The 26,624-nt window shown below is 44.3% G+C and overlaps 1 protein-coding gene across 12 annotated transcripts in view; it reads right to left on the bottom strand.

Moving 5' to 3' along the window:
* The window catches only part of PPIP5K1 (diphosphoinositol pentakisphosphate kinase 1), a 51,394-nt gene that overhangs the window by 2,901 nt on the left and 21,869 nt on the right, over window positions 1-26,624 (bottom strand). For 5 of the 12 annotated variants that reach the window (XM_068695573.1, XM_068695576.1, XM_068695572.1 and 2 more), the window contains exons 21-31: window positions 26,053-26,180; window positions 25,455-25,569; window positions 23,920-24,027; window positions 22,492-22,608; window positions 21,989-22,153; window positions 20,826-20,916; window positions 15,601-15,723; window positions 10,534-10,596; window positions 7,747-7,926; window positions 628-765; window positions 107-220 (exon numbers count right to left, since the gene is read on the bottom strand). In XM_068695573.1, the coding sequence (XP_068551674.1) occupies window positions 107-220; window positions 628-765; window positions 7,747-7,926; window positions 10,534-10,596; window positions 15,601-15,723; window positions 20,826-20,916; window positions 21,989-22,153; window positions 22,492-22,608; window positions 23,920-24,027; window positions 25,455-25,569; window positions 26,053-26,180 (1,342 nt within the window). The remainder of the gene's footprint in view (window positions 1-106; window positions 221-627; window positions 766-7,746; window positions 7,927-10,533; window positions 10,597-15,600; window positions 15,724-20,825; window positions 20,917-21,988; window positions 22,154-22,491; window positions 22,609-23,919; window positions 24,028-25,454; window positions 25,570-26,052; window positions 26,181-26,624) is intronic. The other 7 variants (XM_068695584.1, XM_068695579.1, XM_068695577.1 and 4 more) reach the window with 6 other exon arrangements.

Genomic DNA, 26,624 nt, shown 5'->3' on the forward strand with positions numbered 1-26,624 from the left:
CCTTTAAAGCCAAAGCATAAAAACCCTGAATACCAATACATGGCTTTCAGCATTTGGCACCCTCTGCTCCCCTCTTCATCCCCGATCAAGACGCAAGCACACTCACACCAAGGGGGCTTATCCGAACGCTGGCGCAATGGGAAAGAGGATGATGACAGGATTCGCTGAGACATAAAGGGGTCCCCTGGTATCTGGTTGCCAATCATTGAATCAAACAAAGCTTCAAGAAAAACAAACAAACAAACAAACAAACACAAACAAAGAAGAAAACATACAGATCAGTAACATTCAGACAGAGAGAGATAAAGGAAAGGCCACACTGGGTCAAACCAGAGACTCCATAGCCCAGTAGCCAGTCGCACGCATTCAGGAAAGAGCTTAAGAGTGCACATTCAGAGCCATGCTTGCCCGCAGCCCCTGGGAATCCAACCCTCAGATTTACCCAGCTGGAGTTTGTATCCACATCACTGCATTTATCAGCTGCAGACAGACCTGGCTGATCACTTATTGCCAGTCCTGTCTGCAGACTGATCTGCCCCAAAAATGTGAAAGACCAGAAGGCCTTAACTGACTGCTTGCCTCAGCTCTGCTCTGCCCTACCCAGGAACAAGCCCACCTCACCAGTACCTGCGGTAGACTGGACGTGTGACTCACTGCAACTCCTGCACACAGCCGTCAGGAACTCATTGACCTGTCGCAAAGAGAGGGAGTTGTGCAGGGTCTCCAGGGGATAAATGGTAGGAACCATGGAACAGCCTTCAAAACCTGGAAAGAAACCCAATCAGAAAATGAATTGAGCAAACAACAACCCAAATCCATGCAGGACTGCTCATGGCTTAAGGAGCTTGGCAGTCTAGGAATCAAACGACAGCCACTCTCAGGCCTAAAGTCACCTTTCCTTTTCTAGGTCAAGAAAATCACCATTAGGCAATCACATGCAGTAACAGACCTGAAAGCAAGCATCCAGGCACACGCAAAAGGAGGAGAAGGAGAAGGAACCATATCTAGCAGCAACAACCTTTGCTGCGATACTTGTGACTTTTTCACTAAAACATCTGTTTATGACAGAGAACTCAGCATAGTTCCCCACAGTTTGCAGAAGCTAAAGACAATTTGAGTGAAGTCAACAGAATTTCCATGAAGACTCCTGCCATTAGTGATACTCCAGCCCGGGACACGGTCCACCCTCTCACTATCAGTGAGCTAGAGCACACTGCTACCAATGCAGGGAGTGGGAAAAGAACCTCCCTCTCCCACAGCAGGCCCTCCAGTGTACACCTGACAGAACTCTCCCCCAAGGAAGGGCTGGGCAACAGTTTGAATTATTTGTCCCCATAAAGACTGCATTTCCAGCAAACCCAGAATTACCAGAAATAAGTATCTCAACATTTAACAGACACTTGCTTACAGCTAAGCTACATCACAGCCACTGACAAGAAATTCTTTGCTATTCAAGCCAGCAGAATATTATGGCAAAGCGTATCCCTCTTCATCCAAGCTGCTTTGCAATGCTTTGGGGCACCAAGCCAATGTGAATCTGTCAGAGGAGCAAGGAAGAAACACATGAGGCTCTGGACACATGGGAATGCCTCCTTTTGCTCTGCCTCTTGTGTTTAAAGACCTCTATACTTAGGCTTAGGCTTCCTATTCTGTGATTCCCCAAGCTCCCTCTGAGAAGCCCAGAAAAAAAATGGTGAAGGAATCATCTGTACATCTGTTCTTACAGGTAAGGAAGATTGCTTAGAAAAGCAAAAAGAGCAACAGCTTTTGATGCACTACTGTGTCAGGACTGCTGCCCAGCACCCTGACAGACTAAAATTGGTCCATGCAGCTTGACAGCACCTGCTAAGAAGATCAAGAGTACCTGGAGTATCTGCTAAAAGTAGACATTGTTCCAATCACTTCCAGGTTTCATTGGACGCTCTCTGCTCAAACACACTCACCTAACCCAGTTCTGCAAGAGGCAAGGAGTGCAAGCCAGCAGATGGTATTTAGAGTGAATCTACATACAATACGAGGAGGCTACAGACCAGATCATCACCAGTTTGCAGTGCTGCAGAGACATTCACTACCATCTTAACAGCTACTGCAGATAAAGAACCCTACAGCCAACCTGGAGAGGTTACCTGTGCCACAAAGAGCCTACAAACATTAATTCGAGACATAAGGATAACAAATCTTTGGCTGGAACAAAGGAATGTAAGACAGAAAAAACACCATTGTCTTCTGTCCCTTGCTGAGACATCCTTTGAGCAGAAAGGCTGAATAAGGAACATTGTTTACTCAATTATATTCTGAAAAGCATCCTGGAGACAGATCTAAAAGGGTAAGGTGAACACTTAAAAGACCAGAAGAGTGGAGATGGTGTTGGAGCAGCACAGGAGAGGCTAATGTCAGTTCACAACAGAACCTGATTTAAGAGAAGCCAAAGCCAGCTCAACTATCCAGGTCTCCAAAGAAAAAGGGAAGAAGATTAAATATAACATAGGGCAAAGCAATGTTGTTACAAGATACGCTGGAGGCATCGACAGGGATGTGAGTGCATGGGCATGCCTCTAACATAGAGAAGAAATCAAATATCCAATGTCAAAGGAAACATGCGACACCGACACCACCACTGATGTGAATCAATACACCTAGATCCCAGAAGTGCCAAATGCCTGCTAGCACAGATCTGTTCAGCAATATGTGATCTCCCTGCTCTCAAGAAAGTGGAGGAAAAGTGGATCTTTCCGTTCTTAAGGGGAAGCACTACATTTACAATTTTCAAGCAAGCCCTCTCATTTATATATGGCAGCCCACTGCCCTGCACACTTCTCTTTACCTGCCGCTTTGCTGTGGTGAGGCCAACAACAGCGGTTTCAAGCAGAAGTTATTGTTATAGACTATAGTTCTTGTATCACAACAGTAGTAAAGAGTCCAAAGCAAAGGCTCTGACCACTGTTGCATAACACATGCTTAGCAAAGAACTGGCACCTTGGGGAAGAGGCAACAAATAAACAAAACACGAGTGGAAAACACATGAACCTTTCCAATTTGACAGCTACTCAGTGCTGACAGCTCAGCTCCTGATGATACTTCCTGAACTCTTTTTCTTGGGGCCTGCTGGGCAGGAGTTTGTGATGGGGATGATAGCACAAGAAAGTGAACAGAATTTCATTCATTTTATATCAAACAGCAGCCCACAGCCATTTTTCATTTAATTCAGGTTTGTCTACACTAGCTGCACTAGGGATGCAGACAGTAATCTGCTTCCTCCAGTTAGACCTACCTGCAGAAAGAGGCACATGTCTGGGCTCTGCAGACCAGAGTAGCTAGAAACGACTCCCAAGCTCAGCTGTAATCTCCTCTGGGCAAGGAGCACAGCATGGCTATGGCTCTCAATTTTCTGTTCAGTAAAATAAAATAAATTGGCTTTAAGAGTTGAGTAAACAAGATTTGGTAATGGGAAAAACCTTAAGATACTCAAGACAGAGGAGTCTGCATTATTTTGGATGTCCAAGGAGACTACATGTGATGTGGAGGAATCTGAATGATAACACAGGAGCAGCCTGACACAGCAGCAGAGAGCACAGGACTGCCCCAAGAGCTGTTCTACAGGTAAGAGCACTGGGAGGTACAACCCAGTGCTCTTACAACAGGATTACAAGTCCTGTTTCAATTCTCCCAGCTATGCTGATGCCAAAGCTGAAAGCCCCATCACATTACAGCTGAGTTAACAACATTCCCATTTGAGCTCTCCCCCTGGCAGTTTCTTGGCAAATGTGCACATCACCACACTGTCAGAGCATCTACTCTCTATAACTACAGTTTATGAAGAAGTCTTCCAATTGCTGAAGGAGAGTGTGACTCTCACCTTAGAGTAGGGCTTTCAGAGCTGCCCAGTACCAACACACAATGCTTTAAAAGACTTTAATAAAACACAACTTGGGTATAAGGACCCTTCTGCAGAGATTACCAAGCACACTACACTATATAAAGCCAATGGAGACCTGAACCTGCCTCAAGTCCTCCATTTAAACCAGAGAATCCCAGTTTTCTAGGAGATTCCAGCAGGCAGTAGGAACACAGATGCAACTCTTGTGAACAGTTAGCAGATGACCCCAAAGAAAGGGTCAAGAAGCACCACCTTTTGTATGAACATAATGATGAATTCTGAAGCAGCCAGCACCTACTTTATGAATACATGGCCTGAACTCCAGGCAAATACATCACAGATCACCAGGTGAACCCTCCATGCTGCATTACTCTACTGCCCTTTCACTGCAGATCTAACAGGTATTTTTTATCTATCGAGCTGTATCTCCTCCAGTCACCCTGAGGTCTATATAATGGAAGAAGGGAGGAATAAGAGAGAAAACAAGACTTTGAATTCACAAGCATCTTCTTGATTACTACTGATGTCCTAGTCTACAAGAAAAAATAAAAGGGCAAAACCTTGAGTAAATCAACACCATTTCATTAAGTGGAAGCACCTGATTTGACTCAAGGTAACACAAAGTTTCCTAAAATCTGTGTGTGCTCCAAAGAGACCAGCAGAAAGTTTACTGTTCAATATGAGTTCGGAAAGTTGAGTTTATATGGAATGCATTTCCTCACAGAATGAAATCGACACCGGTGTGATTACCCCTTAGAACTGGTAATTCATCAGCTCACCTGGGAGCCAGCCGAATTTGTGGCTATGTCACAGAAGCAGTTTTCAAGTAGTCCAAATGGCATGTTCCTCAGCTTTACTAAGATTGAGCTCAGGTCCCAAATATGGCAAGCATCTGCACTAACCGAGTAGGCTACTTAAAAGAGAGAAGGCACTGGCTGCTCCAACAGGCTGGCAAGTAGAAAGCATCCAGACTGCTGTCAGCCAACACAGACACAGGCCAGAGAAGGCTCAGGTAAGAATTCTTTTGGTCCAAAGCAATCCTTTTTGAGGATTATATTTTTGTCTGAGTTCTGAACATTAGTATACATTGATAAGCAGAAGTTACCAAGATACTACACGTCTTCAGTTGTGAAATCTACGTTGCAGGGGAAGGAGTACCTATTCCTTTGCAGCAGAGATCCGGAAAGCAGGAGGCAGACCAATGGCACCGATACATCCCCAAATGGTCTCTGTGCCAAAGGTCTGTAAGTCAGCTCTTCCGGAGTAAAGAAGCACTCGCCTCAGTCTTAGCAAAGATCCTGAAGGGGATGGGAGAAAGAACACTCAGCAAGTTCCCCCTCCAAATGCCCGGTCAGTCAAGCTTTACTGTGTTGGGGAGCTTCACCATGGCACGTATATCTGTACGTGTTTATATATGCGTACATAATACGTACATGAAATACATTTTTCATGTCCATACCTACATGAAGGACTTTTGCTAAGCAGCCTTTCTAAATTTAAGCCTGTGCAGTCAGCCTGAAGGTCTATTCTAGTTCAGTATCTCTCTGCCCACAGTGCCAGAAGTGGATATTCACGATGGCAGTATGAGACATGACAGCAGGTAGCGGCTCCTTCCCCAAACACTCCCCCAACCTCCAGAGACCTGCGGCTCAGAAATGTTCTCAACCTAATGTGTCTCTTCCAAGACATTCTCCAGTCTCCCCTTAAACTCAGTTATGCTTTTAACACCCCCATGAAGTGCTGTGAGGAGTTCCACTCTGTGAGAAAAAATCACTTCTGTCTGATGTGCCTCCTACTCAGTCTATTAGAAACCTCGTAGCTTTTGTACTGGAGCAGAGACTGAACTGCAGATCCCTACCACCTCTCCAGACCATCCAGACTACTACCAAAATCACTCTTCCCAGACTTTCTACCTTTTCCGTATCTTTCCCAGTGGTGATGGTTAGCTCAGAGCCCATCATTTTATGTATGAATTTGGGTCAGTTTCTCCCTGTTATTCTCAATTTATTTACAGTGAATATCACCTGCTGTTTTACTGCCCAGTCACTCATTATCACACAGTCCTTCTGTGCTTCTTCACAGCTGATCTTTGCCCTTACTACTGCTGTATTTCATTACCAACACAAGCTAACTTTACGCTCTTCCATTTATTTTTTTTTAACTAGACGAGCACATGTTCCCAGACCAATCACTTCAAGGCTTCACCATTGATCCCTCCAACCGCAGATGCTCGCTACAAACTTCAACTCCCTGTTTCTTTCTTTTAATTCTTTTGTGTGGACAGAAGTACAGTTGAGAGATGAGAAAAAGTTGATAGGATTTCCTAGTTTTTACAAAGGGGGGAAGTAGGACTGTCAGCTACAGAGAGAGGAGAAACTTTTCAAGGAAGAACCCCAGCAGGAATTCCAAACACGTTAATTAACTGTGGGCTGGATGACACTCAGACAGGGAAAACAGCAGAAAAAAAGAACTTAACAAGCGCAGAGATCTAATTTCCTCACAGGAAAGCTCTTATGTCGATGTGCATAGCTCACAGCTTGGCTGCATTAGGATAGGTGGCACAACCCAGCATCAGCCTGCAATATTTGGAGTATCACTGCCCAAAGTGCTGAGTTCATTTCCTCTCTCTCCAGGAGCTCACAGGAGATGGTCGAGATCTGCAGCAGGGGAAACTCAGCTTTGGCTTTGGAACAGTCTGCTTTGTTCCAGCATTTCATCCCTTCAAGCAGTTCTGATCCTCTTTAGTACTTGTTGCTAGGAGACCAGGGATTGTCCTAATTATAGATGAAAAGCAACTGCCATATCCAAATCGACTACTTTACAGAAAGGGCCATATCAAGAAAAAAATAGACCAAATATGAAAAACTCTCAGTTCCAGGCTCTGAAAATTGCTTGATCCTGGTGCTTCACTACATGAAAAGCTATACTAGGTCTACCCTACTCCTTCCACCTATGAGTCTGAATGAAAAAGGAAGTCCATGCATCACACCACACAGCTCAGCAAGCCACATGCACCAAGCAGGTTTTATGGTGCAGGGTGAACATTAACAGCCAGCCCTAGCTAGCTGCCCCTCTCAGAGAGGAATCTTTTTACTTTTCTCCGGAGCAGGGAGACGTCAACACATCAGACTTCCCACCCATGCTAGATGCTGACAAATACCCAAGAAATAGTAGCAGACTTTGATTTATAACATCTGGATTCAATAGTGAAATCACCTACATCTTCCCACCAGACACATGACACGCTGCAAACATCCTAACAGGCAGAACAGATGCCATGCAATGCAGACAAACAGAGGCTCAGTGTCTACTCTAGCTTAACTTGGTCTCTCTATAAATAACACAATCCCACAAGCAGTCACTTTCCCTGAATTTCCACACCAAGTTCACCCTGCATGTGAGCAGCTGCAGTGCATCCTAAGTCCTTCTTCCCACACTCTTATTATCCATTTTGGTTCCTCCATTAATAATGGGACACCAAGGAGCACCCTGCTGAGACCTGCACAGGCATATCATGTCAGCAGGGCATCACACTGGTAGAAGCACAGCATTTCACTTGAGGGAAGCTTATGGGCTTACCCTGGCTAAAGGAAGGAGGCAATGAACAATTGCCTAGGATGGAAAGAGCAGAGTTAGAGCTACACAAAGAGCACTGGCTCCACGTGAAAAGGCAACTTCCTAAAGCTCCAAAACCGCTGGGTGCAACAGCCCACACGCCTTGCTGCAGCAGCCACCCAGAGATTTAAGGGATGCAGTGAGGGAAAGGCTTTCCTTTTTTAGAAGCAAAGCATACTTTGCATTTCCAAGCAGACAGTGGTCCCTACTCAGCTACAAGAGCACGGGACCAAGGCAGCTGCAGCGTGCAGTACCGTAAAGACACTCCAAGTCATCCTGCCCTGAGATCAGCCAGCTCCTGAAGAGGCGCAGGTGGTAGGAGCACTGCTGGAGGTGATGGGCTAGAGTGGCATCCAGTGAGATGTTCCGGCTCGTGGCATAGTCAGAGGAAAAACGGCGCAGCAACTGGGCAACGTGGTGGTGCTCAAACGCATCTGGAGGAAAGGGGGCCATAAAGAGTGAGAGGAGTGGGGAGGCGCAGCTGCGAAATAGAAAAAACGTAGAGATGTGGGGAATGGAGCGGAGCTGCCAGCACTGGGGCTGCTGCACGGGAGATGACCCTCATCGCACACCGCAGCCCAGTCCCTCCCACAGTAAGCAGACCAGGAATACTCTCAGTGCTACGTACCCCGAATCTTAATGCAGCAGGGCAGACTCCCAGCTGGCCCAGCCTCTGCCAAACACGACTGCAGCGCATGGGCAGTCCCACCACAAGCAGAACAGCAAGGATTCACCTTTTTAAGTGGAAGTCTGACAAATGAATAAATTCCACAACATATTCCAAGTCCAATACAGTTCAGGTTCAGCAGTATAAGAAAGACAGGCCCAGACTCACCCTCCCAGAGGAGACAAGAACTCCAGACTGCCAACAAAGCACAAAGTTCTGCATCCAAGTGCAGCCAGTCACTTCAGCACATGGAAGAGAACAAATGACCTGGCACCAAATGACTGGAGGCTGTGCAAGATACACTGTGGGGACAGCAGGGCTTGACTGAGAACATATTGTTAGTGTGTGTAGAAAAACAGAAGCACTGACCTTCCATCTATAGACTCTCAAAACAGCCCTGTGCAATCTTTTGTGATGTCCTTGCCATTGCATGGCAGTCCAGATACTAGCCAGTATCTGCTAGTACTAGATACAGTACTAGCCAGTATCTAGCTAGTACTAGATACAGCTTCTCCATGCGTTCAGCCTCAGGACTCATACTGAGCTCCCAAGACTCGTGAGATCAGGTCATGCAACATCTGGCTTGACACTGTGCTTGGCCATGGCTCTAGTTCACCCATCCCATCTCACCAAGTTGAGGCAGCTCTTAAGAAAAAAAAAAGCAAAAACAGATTTAGGGCTACGAGTAACTTCTGCGTCCTCAGGCAAGTGGTTCATGCAGCTAAATGTCCTTGCTGTTAAAAAGATGCTTAACTTCAAGTTCAGACCTGCTGGACCTCTGTCTTTGTTTTCTTGATTAAGAATCACTTTACTATTAGAAATATTCATTGGGTTCTTGAGAAAATCTGATGCTCAGTTTCGTTTTATTGTATTTTTTGTAGGGGGCAGGTGCTTTACAATGTGGCTTGGGAAAGACCAGTACTTGGTATAAGTTTTGTTGGCAAGATAGAATGACACATCCTGCTGACATACACCTTGTTTTCTCAGATGGTTTCCACACATACAAATTGAGCAGTTGGCAACTCAAGGAAAAACAAAACCAAGCAAAGAGCAAATAGGTTCCCTTTAGATATGTGAAACAAAGCCACAGTTAGTTGTCCCCTCCTCTTTCATCTTTCCCAGAACTTTGGTCTTTGTAACAGTCTTCTAGATTTCCTTCATCTTCCAGATCACAGAGAGCAGAATTTCTTCGCATTTACTAAGCAACAAGATTCCAGAAGCAGCCGTGACCACTTAAAACAGAAATACTTAACCTGGTATCTTTCAGTGATGTGCTTTGGATCTAACTTGTCTCAACAGCAGGAGCCATGAGGTATGGGTAGGAGTGGTGCTATGAAACAAACCTTTTCAAAAGTTTCAGGGTAAGCTATAATAAATAGTAGCTCAAGGCATCTGCTACAACCCATGTAGTGGTCTTTAATCTCGGAAGACTCACAGTTCAGGTGTTAGGTTACTAGCAATATGAAGCAGAGATGGTGAGTAAATATAAGCACAGTCAGATATCTTTCCCTACCAAGCCTCTTCATAGCTACTAGCACAACAGGAGTGAATATGGTCACATCACCCTGCGTGGCACACTGCTGATCCCCTCCTAGTTTGGGATGACACCAGGCCCAAGCCAGCACTGTACACCATCAGCAGATGAAATACCTGGAGAGACATCATTTCCAGGATAACGTCATCAGGAAAGGTGAGACTACTCCCACCAGCACCACCACGCTTGGAGTAACCAAGGGACCACCATAACAAACAAGTTTGCAAATAGGAGTACCGGTGACCTCATGGCCTCCTACGACCACTGTGCTAAGGAATACAATGTGCAGAAGGAATGCTGCTAGCACCTCCTGCTCTCCCACGCAGACCGCACTTTTCAAGGTGACACACACGTAGCTCCAGGATATCCTTGTTTTGATCCTTAAGATCTGCTCTGCAGAAACTGAAGACCTAAGCTGCAGTGCTCTTAGGATATGGAGTAGATATCCCCACACACCCTCAAATCCAAGAGCATTCTCTCCACCCCCTGCAAGGCAGCGCATGAGAAGGCCTTAACATCAGCAGTGGAATTAAAGGCTGCTTTAGGAGTCCATTCACAAAGCCACTGCTGTTGCTTTTTCACACAAATGTCTGGGAGGGAAAGCAGCCTGACAGATCTCCCACAAACAGCACGGGAACCATTGTGCAGTAACAGCAGATGAGTGAACAAGTTAGTCACAATGAGACAATGGGGAAAGGTGAAGCATGTTTGGACACCAGATACACAGACACGCAAAAAAACACAAGGCGGCTGAAAGGAGAGCATGTGCAGAGAGGAGAACTGAATGTGAGCATGGGGTTAGAAGTGTGAGGGAACGTCAAATCAAGGAAGCAAACGTACCATTAGTCGGATGCTTTGCAAACGACACAGAAAATCGTTTTACGGCTGGCATAGACAAGAGCTCTGAGGAAATAAAAACAGATCATCTCAGTTAACAGCCTACCTCTAAGGATCCCCCAGCCTTCATATGCTTGCAACTACCCTTTCAAGTTCACCTCCTGGCTTGACCCCCATAACACATGCTCCCACTGGCACTGTTGTAGCACCCCAGGCACTTTCTGCTCACAGGTCTGACTGAAGCTCTGAGGTTCCTTGGACACTGTCAGCTCCCCACTTTCCTTGCACTGTCCTACCAGTGGCTCCCCTGACCCTATAAACTCCTTGGTCACACTCCTTCCTACCACACTTCCAGCCATCTTGATGGAAAGCCAGGCTCAGTCCGGTGAAAGATGCAAGTAGGCCATGCTTGCAAGTACAAAAGCACATTACCAAGCAATCAGCAGCACTAGAGAATACCCTGAAAACCTGGAACCATAGTCCTCAGGATTCACCTCTGCCCAAGGAAAACACGCTGTTCTACAGAGGAACTGAAAAGCTGTGGCACTGGAAAGAGCAGCTCAAAACATCCTCTTAATGCAAGTTAAACACAGATATCTGCGAATTTAAAAGCTTAATCAACACCCATGAAGGCATGCCTCTGCAGTTCTGTTGCTCAAAGCATTTCAATATGGAAGACGTTTTGGGATGCACTTGTCACACTGGTCCTCAGGCTTCTCTTAGAGCCATGGAGCAAATCAGACCAAGGTCTCTTACAGAAATCAAACATCAGAAAGACAGTTAGTGCAAGGATAGGCTCTATGCATCTAATGAGGCACAAACAGTTGAGTTTTAAAACACATGGATTACTCTCCATATGCTCAAAAAAAAAAAAAAAAAAAAAAAAAAGCAACCCAAAAGGATGAAAACTTCAGCTTATTCCCACCCTGGGAATTCCTTGGCTATCACAGAATCACTTAGGTTGGAAAAGACTTCTACAATCACCCAGTCAAACCTTTAACCTTGAACTACCAAGATCACCATTAAACCATGTCACCAAGCACTACATCTACATGTTTTTTTGAAGACCACCAGGGATGGTGACTCAACTATTTCCTTGGGTAGTCTGTTCCAATACTTCACAACCCTTTCAGTGAAAAAAAATTTTCTTAATATCCAACCTAAACCTCCCCTGGCACAACTAAAGGCCATTTCCTCTTGTCTTATCACTGGGTGCTTGGGAGAAGAGGCCATTCCCCACCTTGCTATAGCCTCTTTCAAGGTAACTGTAGAGCATGATAAGGTCTCCCCTGAGCCTCCTCTTCTCTAGGCTGAACAACCCCAGCTCCCTCAGCTGCTACTCATCAGACTTGTTCTCTAGACCCTTCACCAGCTTCGCTGCCCTTCTCTGGGTGCACCCTAGCACCTTGATGTCCTTCTTGTAGTGAGGGGCCCAAAACTGAACACAGTATTCAACGTGTGGCCTCACCAGAGCTGAGTAGAGAGGAACAATCACTTCCCTAACCCTGCTGGCCACACTTGCTGATACAAGCCAGGATGCTGTTGGCCTTCTTGGCCACCTGAGCACACTGCTTTGCCAGGCAGCTTTCCAGTCACTCTTCCCCCAGTCTATCATGAGAAAGAATGGTCTAGACCACCTGTACGTATGACTTGGTGTGAGAGCCCAGCCAATCATATCTTTTGCTACTATTTAGGAACTGAGGATGTAATTTCTATTTCATGTTTCATGCATCCATTCCACCTAGTCTGTATGCCTATCACTGTACACCAAGGTTAGGGGTCTTACATACCAATTTATGCTGCCACACCCCACGTTGTACTTCTCTATTTACACCAACCGACTTGCCCATATAATATATTTAAACCGACTCTAAAGGCTGCTGCAATTTCCTTTTGCAATGTCATAGCCCTAGAATTTTTTTTTCCTCTTTAAACTCAACAGATAGATGGCAAAGCTTCCCTACATGTGCATCCTCTGAGAAGTGCCTGAGTCCTAGTGCTTCAGTCAGTCAGCTGGTAACCATCTCAATCTTGCCAGGGACACCAGTCCTTTATCAGGACATCAATTTAAATGGTGCTGCAACATAGGCTACTGGACCACTGGCTTCAGACAAACCAACTTCAAAGCATCACCATCAGTGGACCTTCCCTCAACCTGAGCTTGGGATATAACTCTCCACTGAGGTCTTGCTTAACCCTCTTTCCAGTCCCAAGCAAAAAGACATAAGGGCCACTTGAGCAAGTCTATGATGAAGTGCTATAAGCCATGCATCGTATCCTGAAGCATCAGTCATGAAAAATTGTCAGAGTTCATGCAAAGACATGCTTCAGAATCTGAAGGCTTTTTAAAGACTATTAGCCTGACTGCAAAAAAAGCCTTGATACAAGTGTACTCCCAAGAGACTGCTGTAGCTGCTATGTCACTTACTGCAGTCAGTTCTAGTCATGTTTGTTTTAAATGCCAATGTTCATCATTTCATTGGTACTTGTTTGAGCAGAACAAACAGATTAAGGGCTTATTTCACATTCCAAACTACCTTCCCCAGAAGATAAATGTCCTTCTGACTCCTATTTGTTTTTCCAACCCTCCCAATTTCTTCTTATTTTTGCAGCAGGGCACTGGTGGCACAGGGTGCCACAGCACACTACGAAATGTGAAAAATGAAACGTACCAACAAGATGAATAATTCTGCATTATGTTAGTCACATATTAGTTAAGTAAGTCTGACTTTTAAATACTTGAATGCACAGCTGCATCTAAGCACACAGAAACCTTGTTGCAGAATTTAGGCTAAAGCAGTAGGTGTCTGCTGTGGACCTTGACTGCCAGAAGCCAGCTGCAGGCACAGTCCCACCACACAGCCTATGGAGGAAGGCAGCGCTGCACCAGGACTGAGCAGAATCTGTCCTGTTCCCAGCTGAGCACAGAGCAAGCAGTCTAACAGTTTTCCCTGAGCATTAGTACTGCCTTCAGCCCACAATGCTTGCACAGTTGTGGAAGAAAATCAGCCAGAGCCCTAGTTGGCCTTTTCAAGTGGCTTTCTTGGTATCCATATCCATCTTGTGCCAAACACATGAGCTTACTCTGGGATCCACAGGTCGCCAGCACTCAGGCTTGTGCAGCAGGGTTTAAAAAATCCTTCCAGCTCATCCTCCTTGCCTCTATCACACAGCCTGTTGTTTGCTAGGGAGCTCTCTAAGGAGGTGAAAAGCAACACCATTTTCTCTTACACTCTGCAAAACAGCACAGAAAGCTGGTGTACCTAATGGTCTCAATACAACAGTATTCAGGGGGTTCCAACAGGTCTGTGCATTGGAGAACATCTTAACACCCTGATTGGCTAGAACATTTTCCTTGCCTTAAAACAAAAATCCAAATGAATCAATCTCCTGTTTTCCCCAATGCCACAAATTATAACCTTGGTTATCTCCCCAGCTTGTCACATACTGGTGTTGTGTTCATTGTGATCCCAGTAAGAAAGGCACTCAGACACAGTAACAAATAATAATCCATCCAAATGCTGGGAAACCCGAGTTGTGAAGTACTGGATGGATTTCCAACCAATGCACAGCACACTGTGCAGACCCCATCCATGGAGAGGCTTGTCCAATGCTGCATAACTCAGTGTTTGCAGTACCTGAAGGGACATATAAGATCATTTGTCCTCTCTCCCTTCCTGTGTTACTTTTGACCAACAGTCTTGGTTGGAAAGGACCCTTAAAGATCTAGTCCAAGCGCCCTGCAATGGACATCTTTCACTGTATCAGGTTGCTCAAAGCCCTGTCCAACCTGACTTTGAACACCTCCAGTGATGGGGCATCCACAGCTTCTCTCAGCAACCTGTTCCAGTGTCTCACCACATTTGTTGCAAAAAAATTTCTTCCTTATTAAAAAAAAAAAGTCTCTCTTTCTTATAATTATTTTTTATATAATGAAAGGTCACAGTAATGTCCCTCCAGAGCCTTCTCTTCTCCAGGCTGAACCACTGCAACTCTCTCAGCCTGTCTTCACAGGAGAGGTGTCCAGACCTCTGATGACTTTCATGGCCCGCCTCTGGACCTGCTTCCTGGACAGCACGTGCACACTGTAGGCTCACATTCAGTTTTGAATCCATCAGCTTTCCCCAGGTCCTTCTCTGCAGTGCTGCTCTCAATCAATTCATCACCTAATCTGTTCTCAATATTTTACAGAATCTGAACGACCTTCTTGCTGGGATCATAAAGAACACTTCCACTGATGCATGACATTCCTACAACTCCTCCAGGACACCTCGGCCTTTTCCTGTGCTCCAGTTTCCTTGAAAGTAGCAATAGACTCTCTGCTTCTCAATACATAATGCACTAACTGCAGATCAGTCCTCAGCTGGCAACACCCCTTCATCCATGCACACTGCACAACATTTATACTAATGGCCCAAATACATTTTACCAGGCTGTCTTCCTGAACTATACAGCAGTACAAACTAGTCACAATAACTAAACCTTACAGTCCTTTTGCAGTATATCACAAGCATATCACAACTATTACACTTGCTTTCTGACAGCTCTCTCAGACTCTTCTGTGTGCCTAGTGCACAGATGGGGTCTCCAGCACTCATCTTATCCCACCCAGCACATCACACTGCCTTTGGGATGGCCCCATCTTCTGTACGTTGAGCATTACTATCTCAAAAAAACATTGGCTTAGCATCAGGAAGATCACCAAGACAAGCAAAATGATTTGACATGCTGGATTTCAGTACCAGGACAAACCTATTTCCTATCCAGACCAATAATCCCTCTTCCACGACAGCAAGTAGTATTAAAATATGAGAGCAGAATCAGACACCAGCATGACCATACACCAGCACTACCATACATCAGCATAAAGCTCCTCACACAATGTCAGCTCCTGTCTTGTCCTAGCAGGGCTCATGATTTCTTGGGATATGACAAAATGCATTACTGCAGATGCGGCGAATACACACATTCAACCGTGTCGCTCTTCTTAATGGCCTAAGTCTCTGCCTTAGTAGTATCCTGAGACACCAAAGTCCACAAATTAACCTGCTGCACAGAGAACACACATACCGTCTTTGTATGTCAGGCTGCTGGCAAACTTTTTGCCATGGCTGCGTGCGTAGTCCTGGAGGTTGGGGGCACTGGAGGAGCCTCCCAGCACAGTGGTGCTAAACAGGCCGGTGCATTGTGACCCTGGAAAGGCATGGAAGGTGTTAGTATTACATCTCCACCACATGCAACTACAGAAAAGCAGGGTTAGTCAAAGAATGAGGAATAAACTGCCTACTTCACAGGCATCTCAGGAAGAAATTGATGCTAGGGGAGCGTGGGGAGGCAGTAAACCCCATTCTCAATTCAGCAGTGACAAATGCACATCAGGTAGGCCCAATACTCAGCTCCAAGAAAGTTCCTAACTTCTTCCAGTGGTTTATTTCCCTCTGGCTCTTCCGTCCTGGTCTAGGAAAAACATCTTGACATCTGCCAGTCAGCAAAGCTAAGTACTCATATCAGAAAAGCCAGGATGCAAATCACTGATGTTCATGTCACATGTTTCTCTTTGTTTCCTTCTTCTGCAGGGCACTGAGAAGGAGAAAGGGTTGTCTACAACTAGTAAGTTTCAATGTGTTTAATCTGTTGCTGTAAATGGAGATTAATTGCTCTGTCAAGCAGTAAGGAAAGCAATACGACCAGAGAATTTTCTTTCTCAAGCTGCTGCCCAGATGATATTTCACATCCACATGGTCATGCTTTGACTCCCGAGTGGGTCCAAATGTTCCATGATCTACATCCACAAAGCACCAGATGCCCCCACAGTGTGGAGATTTGCATAACCTGTGGCAACGATTAAGGTGTTCAAAATTGTCTCAAGCACAGAAGGGCAACCTAAGACCAGTGGCTTTGGAAAGTGCTGGTGTTTCCTTCTGTGAAGTGCAGCATTTTTTACAGCAACTTGACTTTATGTGATATTTAAGGAACTTCTGGGCATTAGAAACAGGACTCTTTTGACCAAGAAAAGCAACTGTCCATGAGGAAAAAAAAAACAACAAACTTCTTATGGGCCAGAGAAACCACTGATTGTCTATGAATTCTCTGTTAAACTGTCTTGAGACTACAGTCTGTACTGAGAATACCAACTACTAAAAAACAACATTACTCCCACATACATTGCTTCCAGAAACAAGCAGGTTGATCTTGCTCCATCTTATCTGCCAGGATGAAAACCCTGACATACTGCCTTCTAGCATTATGTGGAACAATGCAACTGTTACTACTGTTAAAAAGATTCTGCCTATATTGCAAGCAGCTCTTGGCTCTAAAATACAGCACAATTTAAGTTGGAAGGAACCTTTGGAAGCTTCTTTCCCAATACCCCTAGCAAGGGGTCCAGTCAAGTTTTGCATACCTCCAAGGAAGGAGATTTCCCCACCTGTCAAGGTCCCTGTTCCAGCATTTGGTGCATTTGTGAAAACTGTGCTCCTCGTCACTAATTGGAATTTCCCATGCTGCAGTTTCTGCCTGTTGGTTCTCATTCTATCACCATGTGCCTTGGAGAAGAGTCTGTCTCTGTATTCTCTGTAACCTCCCATTTAGGTGGCTGAATCACATTAAGGTTTCCATCCTCCATTCAGCTTCTGACACAAAGACTGCACAAGCCCAGCTCTCTCGGTTTCTCATCAACTGCGCGCTCCAGCTCCCACCCACCTCCACTGCCCCATACTGGACTTACATAAGCCTATGTCCATGCCCTTCTTGCACTAGGGAGCTCAGGACAGGACAGCAGTACTTCAGACAGTCTCACAGATGCTGAACAGAGAAGAAAAAACAGCTCCCTCAGCCTGCCTGCTACAGCCCTGTTAACCCAGCAGAGAAAGCAAGCCATTGTCTTCCTCTGGTGGAAGGGTGCACTGCTGCCTAGCGTCCATTTGTTGCCAATGATGATGCCAGCCCTTTTTCTACACGACTGCTTTTTAGCTGGAGCCTCTGGAGAAAAAAAAAACACAGATCCTGAGCTTTGAGTTATTCATATGTAAGCTCAGCCTCAGCTGACAGCACCTGCTTCTTGGAACAGTGGAGGATGATAAAGAGTTCTCATATGCACTGAACCTTAGCTACTCCACCATATCACTGCTGATAGCTTTTCCAGCATGACAGACTAGCATGTACATGTCCTTCGACAAATAGGCAAAGAACTCTTGCCTGCAGGGTGACTGATACGCAAGCCTTAGAAAATTTTCTCCTAATGCCTTAAAGTGAAGTTCATTGGTGACTCAGCATGAACTGGAATCTGTCAGAAAGCAAACAAAATTTTGTCAAGTGGCAGCCAGCATGATGTTCACAGTCATCCTTCTACGGTTTAAAACAAACAACATCAAAAACGAGACTCGTTTACCAGCAAATAAAAATGTAACAGAATATTTTTATCACTTACTATCTTCTGCAATCTTGCGTCAATAATCATTAAGCTAGGGATACCCCAGTGGTTCTGTTCTGCTACAGTACAAAACGCACTCCATACGCACCCTTAAACCTGAATAGAATTTACAAGGATGACTGTGGATGACAGCAATCATCTATGAATAAACTCTAGGAGTTCACTGTAACCAAAGTAAACAAACAAGCACACATCCTCAAAACATAATGGTATACTAGCAAATTGGTTTTAAGATGTAGCAACACTTGCCAGAAACAGCAGCGTGTACTGGATTATTTTTGTATATTTAATTTTCAGATGTCTATTCAATGTTTCAGATGTTTAAAAATGGACATCTCCTGTTTCCCTATGGGAAAGGAAGTCTCAGAACAAGGCTGTCATCCCCACCAGCAATACACCACCTCTTACTCAAACAGCAAGGAGAGATTTTATCCCATTTCAGTGTCCTTGCAAGCGAAGAAAGGCATTGAAAGATCCCTAGGCTTCTCAAGCCAGAAACATGCAAAATACTGCAGACAATCCATAATGATGCACTTGCTCTTGCCCAGAAAAATGAGGCATACTCCAAAGCATCACACTGAAAGGACGAAGCAAGCTGCTGCTCTCCCCTTTTCCAAACAGCCATTTTAAGGCATCTTTTAAAATACTCTAAAGACAGAATTCTAGCAGGTATGGAAACAGGGCTATTCTAGGAGCTCTGCCCTGCTCCCCTTTCCTGTATGCCTCAACATACAAGGTTATACCTGAAGAGATGGAAATGTTCCCTCAGAGATAAATAGCCAGACACTGACAAGGTCAGGCAGCAAGAGAGTAAGCTCAGCTTCAAAAAAGCTCAGAAACAGTGGTAGCATCTGAATGAACCACCTCATAGCACAGCTGCTGAGACAAGTATTAAAGCCAAAGTTCAAGCTCACATGAGTTCTATATTCTTTCTCCAAGAGAGAGCATTTCAGATCATAAAGGGGGAAGCAATTAGATTTCTACAAAATAAGCAGGAATATTCCTTGAAGAGCTTGACTTTTAAAGGTAAAGAGGCACCATTCTTTTCAACAGTTCTCAGGCTGAGAGAAATTCACAGAAACAGACATCCTAATAATCAGAGATTGTGCAAGCTGGTGTTGCACCACAAGTCTCTTCTGCTCAACCCTTCTTTGCATGCAGCTGCAAGTCTCTACAGACTGAACTGAGTATCCAGCTGTATCTACTGTCACAGATCTGGTCAATTCCTACCCAAAGTTTTGCCTCTGCAGAGCTTCACAGTTGGAAGTCATCAGCAAAGGCTTTCCTGCAAGGCAAGTCAGGCAAGAACCTGGTATTAAACCTGATGGGATTACGTTTTAAATTTTGCTGTCAAGGAAAACTAGTCCTCTGCAAGAGGACTAGTATAGCAGTATAGCAGTAGTCTTCTCTATCCCCAGAACATACATTCCTCAGAATCCTCGAAAACGGTATAATATCTATGCGGTAAAATCTTTCCAGAACACATGCCTCCTGGCACTCAGAAATCCAAACACTGAAGACGGTTTGCATGTTGCATTTGATGTATTCATTTTTCAAACAGATGTGCTTCATTGAGTGTGTGCTATCTTAGAAATTCTCATATTAATTCACATGGATTCACAGACTAACCACAGGTTTCCTCAAGCCTCATCAAGGCAGTTTATTGGAGCTTCCTTAATCCTGCAGGTGGTCTGCGAAAGGCAGTAGATATACCACACTCAAAAACCACTATGGCCAAAGTTATTGTGCCTTTAAGAAAATAATATGCATCAGCATTACTTCTTACACTTTTCCAGCTGGCTGGAGCTATAGGTTGCAGACTCCATGGATACTTCCTTATTATTCCAAAGAAAATTCAATTAACTTGGCAAGAATTAGTTTCCAAAGAAGCATATCATTCAAAAATGACAAAAAAAAAAAAAAAAAAGATCAGGCCTTTCAGAAAACCCTTGGCTGCAGGATGCCCACATAACAGAGAAAAGAACTGGTAAATCAGAACTTCTGCAAGGAAATCTGTGGCCATGCCTCAAAGCCAAAATGTAAAAAATGACTTTAAAGAAAAAGAAAGTAAGCATAACTTGGGCACTTCCACCTCCTGGTGCTTATTAGTAATCTTCAGGATCTGGGTTTCTTTAAACCTCATAACTTTAAACCTCATGACACCAGAGACTGCTATTCACCTTCCAAACAAATCTTGCTTTAGCAAAAATATTTCAGGAAAAAAATCCACTATTAACACATAGCTTAGCTTAGGTTGACAGGGAATGGTATCCTCAAGAACACATGGAGAACACCAACAGCCCCAAAATACTTTCTGCCACTGGCTACCATGCAAAGAACAGCTAACCAGTGGATCCTAGCTCAACTGAAGCTGTCAAAACATTGCAGCAGATGACAGAGCTGTTCCATACAAGAGTTCTTTATGAAACAAAGGTAGAAATAAAATAATCTTACATGAAGAGCAGCTTTGTTCACAAATTACCGTTCTTCAGAACAGAAAGCATACTAGTTCTCATGTGAAATCACCTCTTCCTACTAAGGTTAAAAATGGTGTAACAAATGATAGCAACACAGAAGCAGAAGTCCAGTCTCTAAGTACACAGCTTGCTCTGTTGTTTCGTGCTATAAAAGATGACAGGTGCATCTTCTGTTGCTAGAAACTGAAGGAAAATATCATACACAAAAGGCATTACAATAAGATAGCCTTTATAGCAGTCGAGGCAGTAACACTACAAGAAGAGATAACACATATACACAGACATACAAGGAACTTAAGCCAGATGTATATGGGAAGGGACAGACAGATGCACGCAAAAATACAGAGGTACAGGTGAGCAGGCTGAGTACAGGTCAAGTACAGTACCTAAGCCACTTTGCTTCATCTCAGAAGACTGCCTTGAGTAAGTGCTGAAGAGGCGATAACCTCCTGATTTGGAAGAAGATTCAGAAAGCACCTGCAAAAAGAGACAGTATAGTTAGTGTCATGCCCTAAATTACCCACTGATGTCAAAAGCCTTTATACACCCATAAAAAGTAAAGTGTCTCTTCCTTAAAATCACAATTTTCAAGAAGCTGGTACTTTTCAGGAAGCAAGTACACACTGGTACTTGTATACTAAGCTTGTGACAGTGTGTGCTCAATTTTAATTTCACGTTTGTGTCGGGTTATGGAACAGTAGAGATTTCAGAAGTACGAAGGGATTCCTGTACTAAGCTCCTTGTATCCCCAAACTCTTGTTAGAAACACTGGGACATACAGTTCCTTCTTAAGCAGCAGCAAAGTATGTCCCCTTAAACTTAGCATGCGCCCACTACAAAGAGCCCCTGCGTACTGCTGACAAAGATTATACCACAAGTGACACAGAAATAAAAGACAGCTAACAAACATCTCAAGCCCTAACTCTGCTTTCACTGGCTCAGAAAACAGATATTAAAAATGCCCATGAAGCACCCTGAAGGTGTCAGCTACCTGCTGACTGTGAAGCTAGCCTTATGGCATACAAATAGCCATGAAAGAGAGTAGTAAGATCAGTAAAATCAATATCTGTTGCTTTAGCAGATCAGAGAATAAACAGAATAAATAATGTAACAGAATAAATAATAAACCCGCCAGTTAGCAGGGACCTCTGATTTGCACGGGACCATAGACAGGAAACAGGAACAAGAAATGGGGAGCTAAATTGTAGGATGCGAAGGCTGGAATCTAAGTGAACACAAAGATAACAATGTGGCAAGGTGAAGAGGTGAGCAATCTGGCAGCTGGAACATGAATGCCTCTACAGAGCACGTAATCTAAATATACTTGTGTTTTTCAAGCATTTCCTTACTTGCTCTTCCTCATCAATTCCCTCTTTGCTCAGTGAGGAGTTTGGTAGGTCAGCTTTCTGAAAAATCCCTGTTCAATCCCATCCCCAAATCAATCCACAGAATCAAATCATACTCTGGCATGTTAAGAGGAATCTCAGGAAACTAAAACTAGGCAAAAGACCTTCACTAGAACAACCTGGACTGCCCGTTGCACTATTACCTCCATGGACCCTGTCTTCCGGTTCCTGATCAGTGGTGATCTTCGCTGAATGCTGACTGGCTCAGAGGGCTGCGGAGACCTTTGCTGTGCACGATCTGGCTCATCAATGCCCTTCTCTTTGGAGAGGTCCTCCAGGCTGCCTTGGTCTGTTTTCTTGTCCTCATTCTGCAGTACGAAACACTGACAGCTCCAGGCACGTGTCCTTACCAGGCACTGCCCAGGGCATTTACTCTAGGCTCATATCTCCAGCTCTGCTAAATTCAGTGAGTTATCAGCATTCTGCTTTCTCCTCACACAAAGACTGTCCTGAAAAGCCCACGAAGTTAGACAGAGAACATAACCCACTTAGAATCCTCAGGCACAAGACTAAAGGCCAGAGGAGAACATGCTGCTGGAGACCAGACAGGGCCCGGCAGAGCAGTATGGGGTCTGACAGATCCATGCTCACCGTGTCCCCAGCACACAGGGCACAGTGTCACTCTTGTCTAGAACAATGTGCTCACCTCTGCTGATGCAGGCCGAAAGCCAAATCCCGTGGGGACATTTCTGTCTTCCTCACAGCCTTTCACACCAGGGCTGAAATGCAGCTCCACATGGAAACGCTCTTCTGAAGATGGGTCCTGTGAACAGGAGTGATAAGGAATAAATAAACGAATAAAAATTAATCCCACTGTCAGCACAGGCCATGATCTGGACTTAGGTCAGCCCACCATGCTGGTGCAGCACGCATCCCAAGCACATCCTTTCGGAAGAAAGGCAGAAGCAACAAGGAACCACAAACATACTGGCTCTAGGTTTGTCTCATCCAAAAGGACAGCCCTTATTAGCACAAAGCTGAGGCATTCAAACTGTTGTTATTTTGTGATAACAGCCACCAGAAGACCAAAACAGCATCAGGCTATATGTATATATACAAACCTAAAGCATAGCCCCTTTCTGATCCACTCCTGTTGCAAAATCAGAACTTACTGGCACAGGGAGAGATGGGTTCCCTCCTATAACTTTAGTCAAGTTACTCCAAGATTTAAGTAACTGTCTCTCATATTAATTTAAAACATATATATATATAAAACTTATTAAAAACTTATATATATATTTATTTTATATATACATATATATTTATTTATATATATATATATATATATATATATATTTAAAAGGTAGCCAGAGCTTTTACAGGATCTGGCACTAATGGAAACCCAAAGTTTCATCATCTCAACTCACTAACAGACTTATACCACAACTCAAGATCTCTATTCTACCATTAAAATCCCACATCAACTCTCTGAATACAAAATTCTAATTCTAAAGCTTACAGAAAAAAGGGGCTGCTCCCCTCACCCACTATGACCTCCTGCAGTACAGGTCACCAAACCTGGGATTCAGTATGTACAATTCAGTGTCAAAACTATTTATGGTCATCACTGTCACCTTCCATATTCCATCTGTTTTTTTAAGTGATTATCTTTACTTCCTGAAGATATCAGTATATACTTCCCTAACTATACCAGTCTATTTTTAATAAATAAAAGTTTATGAATGTGGGATTTATGGACATTTTCTATAAATATTCTGAATAAACTGTCAAATATAATTTGGTTTTATTTTGTTTTTCTTATTGTTCATTTGTAATTAATAGTAAGAAACACCAAATGATTTTTCTTTAGGACATGCTTTACAATAGCTGGTATCAAATACGTAAGTTTGGTGTTACTGATCAGGATGGCATCCTGCTTACATGTAACAAATATTAACTGGGTCACTTTCTCTCACCTAAAAATAAGAACTAGTGGTTGTGTAAATGATCCATCCATCATTATTCACAAGGTGAGAGAGCTCAGGTCACAAACTTCCCAGCTGAACACATCTCTCAGGGGACTGTGCCTTGCATCATGGCAGGAAGGATTTTGTCCTACAGCTATATCCCTCACCTTGTTGTTGTCCTCGTAGAGCATGATAACAATCTGGGTCATGTAGTTCAGCTCTGAGATAGCACTCAAATAGTCCATGGCTCTCTTCCACTGCTGGTCTTTGTTCTCCTGATATATACACATAAACAGTCGCATGGAATAAGCAACAGCAGACACCTTGCAGCATTCAGTGAAATGGGTCTGAGAGACTTAGCCTCTCCACGAGGTAACAGCATTGTCAGGACAAAAACATCTTGCTTAACTGCATGAAGAGAGATGACCTTGCAATGAGGGCAGGATGCTTACAGTAAGGAGCAATTGCATAGAGGGATACTACAGCTACCCATACAATTCACGTGCAGTTCTGAGCACATCCAGATGCAAGCCCCCTATGCCATGCTGACTGAAGAAAAGCATAACCCACAGCAGTACCCAAACACAGTCATTCTCAGTGTTCTACAGAATGAGTATCTTAGAGAAACCACAAAAAAAGCACAAGGAATGAACTGGTAAATAAAGGACTGAGTGAAGCTGCTTGTACACAACGCTGAATGACAGAGCTACGCTGGACCCTTGGGCTCCACAAGGCAGGGCAGCCCACCCATAATTGTTTCCCAGCACTGCTGGGGATTGGCCATACCTAAAGTGCCACTCATGCTGCTGTGGAGTGTCCTACCACCTTGATGGTCATGAAATGAACCCCATCGGTACATATAAACTGAGATGCAGCTTAACATTCTTATGCTGGCAACATGGCATCCTCTGACACTTGCGTGGGGAATAAAGCAGCATCTTATGGAGTGAGCAAGTAATACAGAGGTACTTGCATGACGGCTGCCTGCAGATATATGTAGCTTCCAAAGACATCAGAAATCACACCTGCTAAACAACCCCAAACTCTCAAGGCTTTTGAGAACACCATGCTTAAAAGCAGGTAGATAAATCATAGTATAAAGCAGAGCTTTTCTCAGGCCCTGCATGATGATTCCTTGAGGAAGCAGATTATGAGAGCACAGGAAGAGGCTGGATTGGATAAATTTGTACCCTAAAACTGTGCCGTCTGTCCCTCTGGTAGAGAGCACCCCCTATGCATTTGCAACCCCAAGTCAATTCTTCTGTAAGCAAACTGATTTTCTTGACTTAAAATTGACCAAAAAACAAGAAATAACAGCGACTGCATAACTTTTTAAATAAAGAGCTGAAGGAGGCAGGAAGAAATTCCTGCATCACCACTGCCTCATATTGCTGTCTTCCTACACAGGCAAGTGGTCTAGACTCATCTAAAATCAACAGGAGAACTTTTGGAGAAAACATGCCTCTGCACAAGCAAGGCAGGCAGTGGCAGGAAAGAGGAAGACCAATCCTCCTCCATGCCAGAAAGGCAGGAAGCTGCAACATGCAAACACAGCAGAAATGGAGCAGGCCAGAGGCCACTGATGCACATCATTACTGGGAACGCTGGCTAAAGGGGCAACCTACAAACACTGTCTACCTTGGAAAGGGCTACCAAGAAAAAGCAGGGAGGCTTACTCTGTGAGCATTGCTGGAACACTTACATCCAGGAGCCCCCCATAGCGGAAGATGCTGAGCAGAGAGTGCACATGGCTCTCACTGGTGAAGTATAACCGTGTCCGAACATGGCGACCCGGTGACAAAACTCCTCTTGAGTACCTAAAAAAAATGTTTAGCCCCATGTTACTCACAGTCTGCCAGTGTATTAACATCCAACATACAGCACCATTTCTGTTTACTTAACAAGGAAATCATACACTGGGAACTGTCAAAGAGACGCACAAATAGAACAAGCAGAGTGCGCATTAGGGACAGAAGCAGCAAGTTTTGTGGCAGACACACAGGCAGAAGTGCCTACGTCACACTAGCACTTGCCCCTTGCAGCGACAGGAATGAAGGTACCACCATCCAGCTACAATTGGTTTAAGCTTCTTCGGCACCTTGGCTCACTCTCAGCAGTCTCAATGTGCCTTTCCATTTCCCTTCCACTTCAAGGAGCATCAGACAAACCAAAGGACACACCAAGAGAGAGCAGCATATGTCCAGTGCCTCCTCACACACCAGTATACTCTTCTGCATGGCTCCCACACACTGCTCCAAAGCTGGCCCAACCCACCAATAACAGCATGCAACAGTCCTTACAAAGGATGTAGTTTGTTGACAGACTCATCTTCATGGGTTCTCTGTAGGTCCAACTGGATCTTTTTAATGAGAGGAAGACAAAAGCCAATAGCAATCTCCAGTTTCTCCTCCTTATTAATTCCATATTCCTGCAGGAAAACAAAATGAAAAACAAAACAAAATAAAACAAACAAACAAACAAAAAAACACAATAGATATCTTTGAGCCTTTGTTCTTTGCCACATCTTCAGATGAAAGGAGGCTGAACTTCCACAGTCCTGTCCACAAACAGAACTGCAGTTAAGCAAGGCCAGAAAGGGAAACACCACTCAGCAACTTTCTCATTTTTTCCCCATATTGAGGAGGGTAACAGAGGCTCCTCCAAGAATCCCAGACTGCGTGGACACAACCATCAGTAGACTTTCAACAACTGAGAGAGACAAGTACCTGACAGGGAGCTTTCTCTTAGGACAAATACAATTTGATGTATGAACACACATACCCAGATCTGTCACGAGTAGCAATGCAACAACTGCTATTTGCAGCAATAAAACTTGAAGAGCCAAGCTGTAAATGGCCAAAGGATCTCTCAT

This window comes from Anas acuta, chromosome 12, assembly GCF_963932015.1.
Source record: "Anas acuta chromosome 12, bAnaAcu1.1, whole genome shotgun sequence".
NCBI classification, from domain to species: domain Eukaryota; kingdom Metazoa; phylum Chordata; class Aves; order Anseriformes; family Anatidae; genus Anas; species Anas acuta.